Below are 14,948 nucleotides of genomic sequence, written 5' to 3'. Positions count from 1 at the left end.
ATAACACTTATCCAACTTTCTGCTCTGGTTTTGGTTTTGGAATACAAGTTCTCCTTGTCCAATCCCCAGAGGATGAAAAACAAACACTGACTTTAAAGCAAGCTGCCTGAATTAACACGGGCAGCCCTCAGGAAAAGCTTATCACATTGAGTGAATTCTCATTATTTTTTGTCTGTTTTCATGGAATAGATCAGTTTTTGCAACTCTCCTTTTAAATATGTTTAACATTTGTAAATACCTTGGCTCTCCCAAGTCTGAGACTCTAGCCCAGACAGCTCACTTCATCCATCCAAAGGGAATTCACTGATGTAAAGGGCGTCTCAACTAACTATGACATGATCCTAAAGTCACTTCTGTTCACTTCAATCTGGAAATGAGGATTCAAAGCAAAGCAATTATACAGGCCTGACTAAAATGACACAGACTTTCCTGCTGTCTAAATGAATGTGAACAAGAGTAAAACTGGAGAAAAAGAACAGTTCTGTTGAAAAGTCCTGAGCACATGCCCATGGAAACTTTTAAGAGGCTAATAAATAAGACCATCTGAGTGAAAGAGGCTTTTATTCTCAGCTTGAGACTGCAGTGGGTGAAACTGATACCCAGCCAAATTAGTATCAGGCACTCTCAACAGAACTGAACTCTCTCATTTAGTAGTAGTTACTACGGTTCTGAAGAAAAAGCTTTAGCTAGTGTGTGATTAATACTGTATGTTGATTTGGTTACAGCACCAATGAATGAAAATGAATGAAAAAGGATTTAAAAGGTAATTGTATCTGCCAGCTTGAAGAACTACTTTCCACATTTGATGAACAGAACAGCAAACACAAGACAGGAAGTCTCTGAAAAGAAAGCCAGCTAATGTGTGGAAAAAAATGTATGCATACCAAGAATGTCTGGAGGCAGGTACTGAGATAAGTAAGCCAGCTGAAGTTGCCTTTATGCTAGTGAGCAGCAGCAGTCAGTGGGCTCACCCTCCTGCCACAACCTCCAAGAAAATGCACTGACCTTTTAAAATATTGCTGACTGTTAAAAACAAATTTATAGTACATCGCAGTGCAAGAATATCAGTACTTTGCCAACACGTGGCATCTTCTCTTCATTTCCCATCTTAAACTGGTTAGTACTTAGAAAAGAAATCATCTATGAATGTGAAGAAACCCCAGACTGGATTGTTTAATTCTGTTTTCACACTACTGATGTTACCCCATTTACAGCAAAGAACAAAAGCACACATGTAACTTTCTAAAAATTATACACTAAAAACCATGTAGAGACATTTAACATTCAAAAGATGTCAGCTGACCATGCCGTCACTATTGAAGTTATGACCAGTGTGGCTACAAATTAAATTTAATTTGTTATTTGGTCAAAGTCACAAAAAAGAAAGAATACAAAGTCATGTATTAGTAAACTTAATACATGAAGCGAAGCTTCATGCTAGCATTAATAGGAAGAGCTTCTGGTCGCCAATATAAGTGTTCACATTTTAGGAAATGGGAGAGTTTAGCAGGTTGTTTTCAGCTGCACACAGCTGCATTGACTCATTCTGAAATGTTTTTGTCAAGATGAGTATACACATGCTACTAACTTGTACTCCTTATCAGGTACTCCTCACCTACCAGTAGCAGAAATGCTAGAAAAACACTTTAGGGCATGTTAGCTTTTCTACTAACAGTAATAACAGATGGCTCCTCCTGTCTTTGAAACAGAGGATTATAAATACAAAGAATGAGTAAATTGTTAGGGGAATGCAGTAGGACTATATGAACACATAAAAATAACAATATGATTCACCTTTGAGGTAAAAGAGTCTGAGTCCACTGTTCCAGTTAAGCAATCACTTCTTAAAAAATGTCTTCAGTAAGTCTTCAGATTAATAGGCAATTTGAAATATACTGTGTTTGTTTATCCAGACTACATTTAATCTGGTGCTAAGCACAGTGTTGTGTTACCTAATTCACCTTTGCTAACTGGAACTGTAAGCAATGGAACATGGTGGTGTGTTGGTGATCATCAAAGGCAGGTACAGCTGCTTATAAATGCAGTAAAGCATATTGCTGACAAAAATTGCAAGCTTTTTTATTACATATTTCCATTCCTTGACTTTACTTTTTACCTGAACTTTCTCTCCCACATTGTTAAAATGCTACCTTAAGGAAAAGAGGAAGAGGAATCCATCCTCCTGAAAGTCTGAGACCAAGGCAAGGGGAAATCTTGTAAGATTTTCACATAGTCATTTTAAAGTCACATTTTTAAGGTTTTGGCTTAAGCTGTGCTATCCCATTTGTTATGCCACTAGAATAACTACAGACCTACTTATTACACAAAGATTTTTTAAGAATAATACACCTAATGCTTATCAATCACTGAGGCCTTTACAGGCTGAATACTGCCAGTGGGTTTGGGGATCTATTTCCGCAAATGTTCCTCTCTCCAGAACAGGAGTAAAAAAATAAACATTAAAGGACATTTGATAGAAAGGATATGGAAGTAAAAGTGAAGGTAATATATAGAAAAACTGGGAAACTATGTAGCCAGTATCGAGATGTGAGACTTCTGAAACTCAAAAAAGTCTCACTGGGGAAGGGGAGAAAAACCTGCAGCCAGACTTTTCCTGGGGGATTTATATACCTGTAGAAATTGAGCCAAATAGTTTGAATTCAACATTGTTGGCAGTAGCTACCCCAGATTTGTTACTTATTGCAATTTCCCCACCTCATAATGACCTGCTTGTCCCAGGCAGAAATACAGTTCAGCAAAACTTCAAACTTAGAGGAGCTTGGTTACTTTTATTAAATCTATTTCCTGAGCTAAATCCAATTTTATAGATACTGGGTAATGTCTCAAATGAAGGTGTTTAAGAAAGCCTCATATGTAAGTCTTGCAATAATATTTTTACTAGGTAGCAGACTCTTTGTATCATCCAGACCAGTTCAGAACTAGTTTCTATGGAGTAACAGTTGTCTCCTTAAGAAGCATTGCAATAATAGGTAAAACAGTCCTTCCCATGTTTCACTGCATTTAGGATAGACTATTGCATTGTTAGTAGAACAACCAGAGAATGTAGGTGTGTAAGTGTACTGGCTCTAGGCTGTTATTTAATTATGCAAATAGTTATAACCTATTGCATACAGTCTCAGCAATGCAAGAACAGGAAGAAGGCTAATCCAGAAGGCCGGAGAGCTTGAGCGGGAAGGGTGTGGGACAGCAGCAGCAGGACAGTGAACAGCCACAGGCACGAGTGAACCTGGCAGCTGGTAAAGAGCTGCTCAGATAAAATGCTCACTCTAAACAACAGCCTCTCTGCGGGCTATCTTGGGAAGCAGAAATCACCCAAGCCTGGCGTATGTGAACCGATGGTGAGGGAAAGGCATTTGCTGCCATAAGCTGTGAGCAGAGTAAATTAGGCTTCTGTCTTTCTGAGCCACTGCATGGTCTTGAGGGAGAATTCTTAAGAACAGGGAAAAAAACCATTCCTTTATACATGTATTTACTTTTAAACTGTGATCTGACTCTACTGGAAGAAGCACTAAAAACCAGACATGGTCAGGTTTTCACTTTTCTTGTTAATATACTCAGAAGAATCTCAGCTTCTCAACCTGGATCTCCAAATTATTAATTTTTATTTCTGATTTGCCATCTGCACCCAGTTTCTAACTCCTGAGTGATCTTAGAACTGCTGACAAAAATGTTTGATGAATCTGTCTGCTGATGACTGCAGCAGTTGATGACCACTACATTCAAAAACTTGTGTTTCCCAAGCAGAGGCACTGACCACGCACCCTGTAGCACCTGCATGTTCAAAAATGATGTGCAGTCAAAGTTTGTTCAACTTCTTGGACAGAGCTTACTAAATATTAAAAAAACCCACTGGAGACCCACAGAATTTCCAAGTTACTCACATCAATATTCATATCAATATTGATGTTTAAATAATCTGGAGTTTTCTAAATACATTAAAATGTTTTTAGCTTTGCCCCTTTTTTATGAAGCAATCAGACTTGTTTGCTCTCTTCTCCTCTTTCTTCTCTATCACATGTTGTCAGGGATACTTGTGTTGACTTCCTTATTTGCGTTTCTTTAATGAAGACAAAAAGTTCGAGCACCCGGCAAGCTCAGTAATTTACAAAAACAAAATCATAGGTGAAAGCAGCACAACGTAACTCAAGATTTTCTCTCACAAATTAAGCCTTAAGTTTTAGCTTTCATATTTTTCAGATCCTGTGCTACCTAGGTGGGTAGCTCTTGCACATCTCTATTAGTCTTCACCAATAACTCTGAAAGGCTGCCACACATCTACTCCTCCATGCATGCCACAAGGATTAGTGGAATGACAAATCAAGCTGGTTAAACCAGCTGGTTAAACCAGGTGCCAGTATATGGGGTAGGTTCCTTATGGCCTCCATGACAGGAGGACACCTATCACAGGAGAAGCTCTGAGCACTTGCAGAAGTTAAGTGGCCTCTATGCTTCTCCTCCCATGGGAAAACAGGAGGTGCTGGAACCACACAGGCACCTCATGGACTTCAGATCTGGATGTATACAAGTGAAAAGAAACCAAAACAGGTAGACCCTCCAAAGGTTTTTCTTCCCCCTGAATTTAAAAAAATCTTCCTACAATTCACACTAAGAATGGAAAAAAAAAGAAAAAAAACCAAAAAAAACCCAGCAAATAGCAGTGAGATGTTCTGTTACCAGATGGTGAATTATCACTGAAATAAAGTTAAAACTAAAAGAACCACAGACTCTGCATTTTTGCAGTGTACCTGAAAAAATTCATAGATTTATTCTGTTGGGCATAAAAATGGCGTTATCCCTGAGACAGCTAACCTAACATCCAGCACACCATTAGGCAGCAGAGCAACAGATGCAGATCCTTCAAAGTTTGAATGTAACATAAAGGCTTGAATGCAATATGATCTTTCTCAATTCTGGCTTTGCTCATAAATTTATGCAGCTATACATATGCATATATATTTATTAATATGTGTCTACTGTAACACATCATATCACACCTGTCTACCTAGGTGAGTTGTCACCACTCTGTTTCACAATCTCTGAGCTTCAGGTCACTATATATTCTGAGAAACCTTCTTGTGCTTCCTCAAGATTCCCACTGCACCACATTCCTACTTCAAGAGAAGGCACTTTAAAAAAGTGCTGTTCGAATCAGAAACATGGAAAAATGAAGCCATTCATCAATAGTAGTTATTCGTTTGAAGTTGGCATAAAGTTAGGAAGCTTATTCTCAGGGTCTGTGGTGTCTCTATGTGTCGGGATGACCCCAAGATTGTAAAAGTCCTTGTTTCCTAGCCCGTGCAGCCAAAGAGTCGGAAAGTGTAGGATCAGCTTCTCAAGGTTGTTTATTTTTCCTTATCTATAACATTCTTTCTCTGACCTGCCGAGCTCCGTCTAGCAAGGAGGCCATGGCATTCTGTGTGTCGCTTCAGGTGGTGTTTACATTTTATACTAGAAATTACGTGTACTGTATTTACAATATTGTGCCAATACCTATCATCTATGTTAGACAGTGTGTCTCTACCTTAAACCAGTAGAAAAGTGTCACCATCACACCAAGACATGGAAAACAAGAAGAAGGAGAAGAAGGTTAGGACACGCCCAAATCCCTCCATCTTGTACCCCTGAATCACATTCTAAAAACTCCAAAATTCTACTTTTTCACCCTGTGTCAATTCAGCTACTACACTACTCAAACCCTTGTGACTTGTAATTCCTCATATAAAGTTGGCAACTTTTCCCATGGGCTAAAATCAAAGCCACAGATGTTTTTGACTTCGTGCCAAGGTCTCTGAGCCCCCTGCCAGGGTCTCGAGACTGCCAGGCCAGCCAGATGGATGTCCTGGACTCCAACAGTTTATAAATGGAAGAAGTGCTGGTGAATGGCAACAGGCAAGTGAAAACACCTAATATGTATTATTAGTAGTAGTAGTAGTAGCAGTAGTAGTAGTAGTAAAAATAATGATGATAATAACAACAATTTACCAGGCTAAGCAAACCAGAGAGGAAAAAATCAGAGTAAGCTATTAGGGATGCAAAAGAGTGTCTCTTCTGGGTTCTATTCAGCATTCACAAAAAAAGCCCACCTTTGCTCTCGTCCTGCTTTTTTTCCTAGGCTGTTCCTTCTCACACGAGAGGAAAATAAAGAACCAGCTTTGCAAAAAGTGCAGCAGCTGAAATCACAATCAAAAATGAGAAGGGTGTCTAGGCAGCTTCAGAAGGGCAATTCTGAGGGGAGTTTACCTCTTTACCCCACTTTGTCCCTGTCTGATTTTGTACAACAGAGTGCTTTTTCCCCCGTCTTCCCCCCACCACCATCCCACCCCCTGGGACCTGCTAGATCGGGCAAGTAAGTTAACAAAATTGGTGACAGCATTGTTTCTGTGGGTTCACATCACTAGCCTCAAGCATTTTTACTCCCTTCATACTCTGGCAATTGAGAAGGTGCACCACAGCAGGTACTGAACCTGTCTGACAAGCCTCCTATGAACTGAAAATGTCAGAACACCAACAGCATCTAGACCAGTGTCTAGCTGATCACTGCTCTTTTTAAGGTACAACATTTTAAGCTAGAGATGCCAGAATTCAGATTTAGCAGGCCAAAATTATGTTTATTAACAGCAGTTTGCTTTTGAGCTAGTGTACTGGTTTTGGCTGGGGTATAAGTTCACTTTCTCCATAGTAGTTTGTATGGTTCTGTTTTGGATTTGTGGCCAAAACGACATTGCTAGCAAACAGATCACAGAACAACAGAATGGCCTGAGTTGGAAGGGAATTTAACGATCATCTAGTTCCAACCCACCTGCCATGGACAGGCACATCTTTCATTAGACTAGGGTGCTCAAACCCCTATCCAATCTGGCCTTAACCAGAGGTGGGGCATCCACAACTTGTCTGGGCAATTTGTTCCAGTGCCTTACCAACCTCTCAGTAAATTATTTTTTAGTCACTGCTAAGCAGGCTTACACAGAGTCAAGCCACTTTCTGCTCCACCCACACCACCAGCCACTGGGAATGCACAAGGAGTCAGGAGGGGACACAGTCAGAACCACTGAACCTAACTGATTAAAGAGCTATCACAACCTGACCATAAGGCAACATGCTCAGCATACAGAGCTGGGGAGAAAAAGAAGGAAGGGGTGTGTTCTTGGTTTTTCTCTCCATCTAATGTGAGCTGTCAATGAGAGACACTTCTCACCGTTACTGTGTGTCACAGCCTACCAGACAGAATAGAGATTCCAAATCTCCAATTACTGAAAACGAAACAAAATTCTATTTTAAAGGAAAATTTTCCCAACAAAACTGATTCCAGAGAAAACAGCAGCAGCCAGTACCTATGAATCTTTCCTTCTGGGAGTACAGTGACCACCTGGATAGTGCAACCTTATTGGTGGACCATGTTCTGGGTTCATCTGTTCAGTAAGTATGATCATATCAGTGATGGAACTCCACCAAAGCCAACCCTTCTACTTAAAGAGTATCAGACCGCCTTTAGTGAATCAGCAAGGTCTCACTAATTTTGCTGCTTGATCCCAAAAGCTGCAGTGTTCAATTCACTTCTTTCACCATATTGATTTTCTTTCCTGTTCCAGTGGTAATGCAGTAGGAAGTGAGCCAGCAGATAACTTGAGGTCTTTTATTTCTATATAAATCTATACTACCATATACCACTGTCACACCTTCAGGAGATGGCAGCTTCTTGTCTGAGCACTGCTACTGATCCGTCAAATAATACAAGAATTCTCTCCTGAGGTGATAAGCTTTTTTTGTTATTTTACATTGCATTTCTGGTCTCCATTATTCCTCTTTGGCATAGTTCACCTTCTATTCTGTAATTTCTCTCCTGCAGCTATTTTCCACTATGAAACACCATGTTCCATATCCCTATTGCATCTTGCTCTTTCCTTTCTATATTTAATTTGTTTCCTAATTCACACTTATGATGTCTTCTGACTCATGCTTATTCTGTGCAAGTCACTAAGAAAAGTGCAAAATTTCATTTGCTAAATTTGTGCAACATTTTCCATTTCTTCAGTTTTCTCCCCTGTGCTGTCTACACACTGGCTGAATGGGTTTTATTCCAAACTGAGAGAACACCAGATTAAGCCACTTATCTCCAGGTATTCCATCATTTCTTTAAATAAGGGAGGAAAATAACATTTGGAACAGAGCTCACTTGTGCTTCTTTTAAGCAATGGCTCCAGGCAAACAGGCCTGCTATGCTTCAAAAGCTCTCCCCAAGGAGAATCACAATTTGGAAGGAGACTGGAGCCTCAAGCAGAAAGATGCTTGTAACCCTACCCTCTCCCAGACATTTCCCTGACCTGTCCTTCCTCCCCTAGTTTTCCTTTCTCTAAGTGATAATTTTAGCTGTGTTCCTTATTCTTACTTTTTACATCATAAAGGCCAAATTTCACATTAATATTCTGTGTGTTCTTTCGGCTGACTGTTTAAGGCAGTTATTCATACTTCAAAGGGATGAAAACAGAGATGAAGTTTTATGGTCTTGATGGCTTAACACAGGTCTGTGCTAGAAAGCCAGCACTTCATTTTCTGAGTCACTCTCTCATGGAGAGAGTCTGCTTTACATACCAGGCCTCAGGGAGCAGCATGGGAAGTACTCTGTGGATTATTTTCCTACCATTGCTAAAGGCTGCTTTGCTTGCTGTCTACTGAAATACATAATAGAGATAAGAAGATAAAGTTTTGACATGGCAGATTTGAATTTTTTTTTAACTGCTTATATTTTAGCAGTGAGTTTGGACTTATAAAAATCTAAACAGACAATACTAAGAAGTGAAATTAAGGAATACATTTAATTTCTTTGAACAGTGTGGCTTGAAATGCTTAGAGTCTATCAGTTTTTTTCTGATAGACTAGATACTGTGTGAGAAACACGGTATTTTTTTTTTTTCTGCAGCAGCCCCCCAAAGAGGTCACAGCTGGTCAACTCAAACAAAACAGAAACCTCATTCTTTGGAGTCAGTATTTACTCCTAAGACTGTTCATAGGTTACTATTGTAGTGTTAGGACAAACACATGGGTCTATTGGGACCCTCAAAGCATTTAAAAATCATTCAGAAACAGTGCTGTGCTGCATTCAAACAACTTGTTCATAATATATGATATTAGCTTGAAATGACATTTCTTCTGTCTTTACCATAGCGGTAACATAGTACAGTTGCATTTTCACATCTAGCATAATTATAGATGATTTCAAGACCAAAACCTTCATCCTTTCAAGCCAACAAGGACCTTGCTAATAATGCTAATGTATATGCACTTACTAGCACACAAAATTGATTTTTTCTAATAATGATAGTATTAATTCATTAAAAAGAAAAAAAGCAATTTTGCTTTTTGATTTCTGTTCTATATAAAAAAGACACCGGATTTTCCAAAAAGGAAAAAAAAAAAAAAAAGGAGATTGCAAATGTACTTATAAAATCAGCAGTGTGTGTTTTTCTTTAAAAATAATAATCGCTGCAGGATCAACGAGCACAGATACATCAAAAAGCCTACAGCAGTAGTCTGCACTTTTAAATGTACTATCATCTACCAAAAGTCTTGAGAGATGTTCTGCCTTATTTCCACAATGCTACATTTAAGAGGGTTATCTCAAATGCAGGAAAACAACAAGGAATAAAAAAAATGTGGCAAGCTTAGGCTGTAGTTCCTTTCAGATTCTCAAATTTAGCAGGGCAGAGCACAGCCTAGTCAATTCTACTGCTCAGGCTGAATGGACAAAGCAGAGTCACTAAGACTGCTGACAGAATTCACACAGTGTGAGCAGTAAGTGACCACTTCTGAAATGCGTGAATGTTTCTAGGAAAAGTAAGTGTAAGAACCAAGTACATAGTTTTTGAAGAGACTTCAGTACCTCTGCAAAGTAATTTTTTAGGAGGACAGGTTGTATTTTGTAGTGTTTGGCCTTTTGTAAAGCAAGGACTACAGAACTGTAAGTCATGACAGTGCAAATGGGAACAGCTGATATTTTAACTTCACAGTGCCATTCTCTGGTCTTCTCCTGAGCATAGGAGATAATTGTCTGCACGGCAGCTGCATTTTGCAATGGGAACAGGGTGCCAGAGGGGTTGCATGACTGGAGGAACAAGACAGTAAATGAGAAGTAAAACTGCTGATCTCCTGATGCTTGCTCAATTGGCTTCATCTGTGCCAGACAATACAGGAACACCCCTCTTGTTCCTGGAAATAAATAAATTTGGCTGCACAGCTAACACAATCTGACCTGTCAGTTATTTCCACTAGTGCCACTAGTAGGAAATTGAGGGTCACTTTCTACACTTAAACTGGTAATTAGGTAAACATTGTTAAATCTCCAAACCTATCAGAAGTCAAGAAACCTATTTTCAGCAAGTATGAAAGGTTTGTTTAATCCAACTTCTTTGACTCTGAAAAGGTCTAGGAGCACTCACAGAGCTGCTTTCAAGTGGGTGGCAATTAAGAAGCCACAGCTCATCCCCTTTAATCTTGTATTTGGTGCCTTGCTGGATAATGATCAAGATAGCTCCAAAAATCATCCAGGTTTACTTAGTGGCAGTACAAATTGGCCCACTTGACACTAGGCACAATGTACCAGGCAAGTGAGAGGACTCCATGTCCACCAGCAGCTCTGACCCCTTCCTTCACTGAAGTCAATCAGGTTGTTGACTGTGAAACCACCCTGAGCAGGTTAATCTCCTTCTGCCCCGCAGCTTTTGCCTTTCTGACATATAAGATGGACTGTCTGTGGATTTGTTTTTGTATAATAGCACAGACAAATTAGAAAGAAATTTAAAAGAGTTCCTTCTGCTTTCTTTCAGGAACAATACTGCTAATATCAACAAAGCCAGGATTTTAACACATGGAGATGGGGAATAATACTATGAGACACAAAATTGACTCTGTTTCAGTTTCTGGATGGACAGACAGGGAATGCAAAATAAAACAAAATATTTCTAACCATGTAAAGAAGTGAACTAAACCAATCACGTGTTTCCATGCACCCAGGGAATAAAAAACCCTGCAATTTGGAGCTGAAAGGAAGTATGTCCAGTGGTGGGTTGCAATTCTTTATTTCTGATTCATAGGTATATATCCATACAATGCTATTAGATATCTTTGTATTGTTTAATCTATAATTTAAGTCAGCATTGGTATTTTAACAAAAAAAGTTGCAACTACTAATTTATATTTCATCTGAGCACTCTGATACACAGTAGAAAAAATCCATATATAAAAGCTTGTATCTGTGCAATTATATGTACTATATTTCTCTTTCAACAAACTACTGATTTAGTAATATTGATATGTTATTGTTAGTATAACACAGAATTGCCTTATCATAACATTAAAAAAAACTTTTCAAAACATATTAATAAGCAAAGATAACCACACTTTGATCCTGTAATCAATTTTTAACTATCACATCAATGACCCGTTTTGTTTTAATGTGCCATCTGGCTTAAGCAAATTCTTTTCATCTCAGGCTGCCACCATTATTCTGCCCAAAATAATCATATTAATTTGTAACTTTGCTGCTTAGTAATTTCACACAAAGTGAACAGAATTAAATTAAACTCTGAGCTGACGTCCACCATTAAAACCACAAATCTCTTATACTCCAGAGTGAATGAAGAAAGAGTGAATGAAGATTTGTGCTGAACCTCTGCTTTGTGGTGAACTTCTCTTCCAGTGGAAACTTTTCTCATCTATTGCATCACACAGGTCATGTGGCTTGTCCTAAGAGGCTTCAACTACAGCTCTACAAAAGATGCAACTTCATGCTACTAAATGCTTTTAATAGTTTAGATCTTAATGAAGCTTAATAAGCATCTGGAAGTCAATACAAATATTAATCTGTACATAAAACATTATCCCCAATATACTAAGTGACAACACTTTTATAAGGCAGATACAAGCCAGGATTCAAATATCTGAGAAAAGGTGAAGACTACCAGACCCTAGTTTAGGACAAGGTTACAGAGCAGCAACAACGGTCAGCAGGATTAGGCCCTTCCTTTGTGAAAATTTACAGGAACTGACAGAAAGATGTGATACAGCACACTAGCAATTAAGACAGAGACACCAATACAGAGTAGAGGGCACGTATTTTGGGTTTCATGCTGGCCAATAAGAAAGCATTCTTCTGCCTTTCTGACAATTTTGTCATTCTTCATTACAATAGCTGAATAAATATGCACACAGTGACAGACACTTGCTTCACTGCAGACTACCTTGCAAATACAAGACAGAAACTGACAGAGTTGGAAATGTGCAAACCACAAAAAAAAACCCATCAAACTTTTAAATGAAAGACAGAATAGAACTTTCAGTTTAGATCCTGCTGAAAAAATGAAGGCTCATGCTCTATTGCCTCTGCTTAAACTTTATGCCCTGAGAAATACTTTGCTTGTTTTCTCGTTCATCAGTAATTCTGAACTGAAAGCAGGACTAGAGTTAGACCATACTAATAAGATGCAACTTATCTTGAATTGTTACGTCTAAGGATTTCTTTACAAAGTAAAGAATCCACAGACGTAATTCTAGAGCATACAAGAACCTTGTGAAAAAAGAATAGTATTTCAGAGAGTATGTAATAAGAAGAGTTCCATTAGGACTTCCCAAAATGCAGGTGAGTCAGCAGGTTTGGAAAGTGCCTATGTGTATTCATTATTGTAAGAGAAAACATTTGTCATTTTCTTGACTCATGTCTTTTTAAAGCAGACAAAAAGAAATCACTAGATAATTGATTTGCACACTCCTGTAAAAGCATGATCTGAGAAAATGAAGCTATTTCCCAGTAAGGAGTAAGACTTACTACAGTATCTTTTGTGCAAATAAATAGGACCCCAGCAAACAAAAGATGCTTAGGGTTTTTCCCTTTTTATGTTTTTACTGGTGTGTTCTGTGACACAGACAATAAATACAAATATAAGACTTATTTTTTTATCTAATAGAAATACTTGGAGCAAGATTTTAACAAATATTCCTAACAAATGAATATGACTCCCAGCTTTCAGCTCCTAGTAGGAAATAATATGTGATTCATATTCAGAGAATTAATACCCTTCACAATTGGAGACAGGATGTCACTTGAAGGCTCATAACCTTAAAAAAAGTGTTCTGGAAGAAACAGACTTAAAAAGCAGCAATAAATTAATGCTCCAAGGATTTTAGAATATATGAAAGTGATTTACAGGATTAGCTGCTTCTAGGAAATTATGCCTAAAATAAACATACAAAACTGAATTATTACCATAAAATTAATTTCAGTTACTCATTCATGCTTGGGAAGTATAACAAGACTAATTATTAATTTTTTAGTATATCACACTTTTCTCTGATCAAATTAAAAAGTCATTTAATGAAGATGGAAATACTTTTCAAACCTCAAGGAACATAAATTCATAAATGCATGAATACTTTGAGTTGGAAGGGCCCTTAAGAATCATCTAGTTCCAGCCCCTTTGCCTTGAGCAGGGACACCCTTCACTATGACAGGCTGCCAAAAGCCTGATCTAACACAGCCTGTCAAATTCAAGAAAGTCCTGCAGAATTTCTAAAGTTATTTTTAAACAGTAAAGTTGCTGCTGCTCTGTGACACAAGCAAAATAACACTTATTGTAACAATAACTGTTGGTTCAGCTATGCATAAACATTAATATGCTGAAAACAAAAATTAAAAAATCCTCATTGTCATTGACCTATTCATGAGGCACACTGTTGGTAAAATGGTATCCTTTTAAACAGAAATGGCACACACAGAGAAACCAATGCTAGATGATATAGCTTTCCTAATGAAAACTGTTTCTGAAAACAACAAAAATAACCAGGACCCAAAATTCTTCTGTTTCTATGGCCATAGGACTGGCCCTCTTAGTCTTCTTGAACTGCTGAATGACAGGGGAAACTTAAAAACCAAACACAATTGATCAAATCACTTATTGTACAGCGTGGTTGTGATTGTTTGGGTGATGAAAATCCATGTGAACTCTCTTCTTCAAATGCCTGGCAACGATGCTTCTTATTTCATGTTGATGCTATTTATTAAAGACAAAATGACAAAGACAACAACAAAAAATTAATGAGTGCTCTGATAACATAGAGCTAGTTATTTCCCCAATCCTGAGCTCCCACAAAGTGTTGAGTATCCTTATCTCTCATTTATTTGAATGCAGTAGTGTGAAATAACTTACCTCCTATATACATCTATGGAAGTACACACCTTAGTAAATTCTGTTACTGTTTTATTGAAATTAACAACTACTTTTTCAGCAATTCCAAGCTGAAGTGTATCAGGTCGGGGGAGATCCACTGGTGGAATGAAACAACAGTGTGGGATGAATGGGTACCCCTAAAAATGTTCCTAACCGTACAGTTTTGCTACTTAGTGCAAAGCACATATCCTCAAAAACTTTGAAGGTATTCTTTAGAATACTTCATAAATGTTGCCTCAAGATACAGTCTCCCTTAAAGAATACACAATTTAAAGTTTCCTCAATATTTATGAACTGTTACACAATGGTTCTTCCACTATGAATTATTTCCCAATACTTTTTTTAAAGTCTTGAAGAAGTGCAAGGAGTTGAACAAAATAGAACACAAGGGAGCATGACAATAGACAAAAGCCTTTGGAACAAAATGAAAGACACAACAGAAGCAACCTAAGTGCTGGGCAGACTCCAGAGGCGCTTCAGCAGAAAGCATTCAGAAAAAAAGTCTGTGTAAAACTGCTGTTCTCAGAGTGAAGGGATTTACATAGAATGATATTTCCTGAAGAAATGACACAAGAAATAAGGGATATGATCACAAGAAAATTATTGCCACTTCTGAAGACAGATTCATATTTATGCAGAGAAAATAAATGCCATGAATTAACATTAATTTGGCCTTAACTATATTTATTTAACATAAATGTGAATTCTCTT

At 38.0% G+C, this 14,948-nt stretch overlaps 1 protein-coding gene across 3 annotated transcripts in view; it reads right to left on the bottom strand.

Annotated features, from left to right (window-relative positions):
• Nucleotides 1-14,948, bottom strand: part of PRUNE2 (prune homolog 2 with BCH domain) — a 146,504-nt gene that overhangs the window by 1,240 nt on the left and 130,316 nt on the right. For 2 of the 3 annotated variants that reach the window (XM_053932473.1, XM_053932476.1), the window contains one exon: nt 11,078-14,060. The exons of the other annotated variant lie outside the window; for it this stretch is intronic. In XM_053932473.1, the coding sequence (XP_053788448.1) occupies nt 14,045-14,060 (16 nt within the window). In that variant the 3' untranslated portion in view covers nt 11,078-14,044. Of the gene's footprint in view, nt 1-11,077; nt 14,061-14,948 lie in introns of those variants that run through there. 3 annotated transcript variants of the gene reach the window in all.

This window comes from Vidua chalybeata, chromosome Z, assembly GCF_026979565.1.
Source record: "Vidua chalybeata isolate OUT-0048 chromosome Z, bVidCha1 merged haplotype, whole genome shotgun sequence".
Classification (NCBI taxonomy): Eukaryota; Metazoa; Chordata; class Aves; order Passeriformes; family Viduidae; genus Vidua; species Vidua chalybeata.
This window is presented reverse-complemented; position numbering and strand designations above follow the sequence as displayed.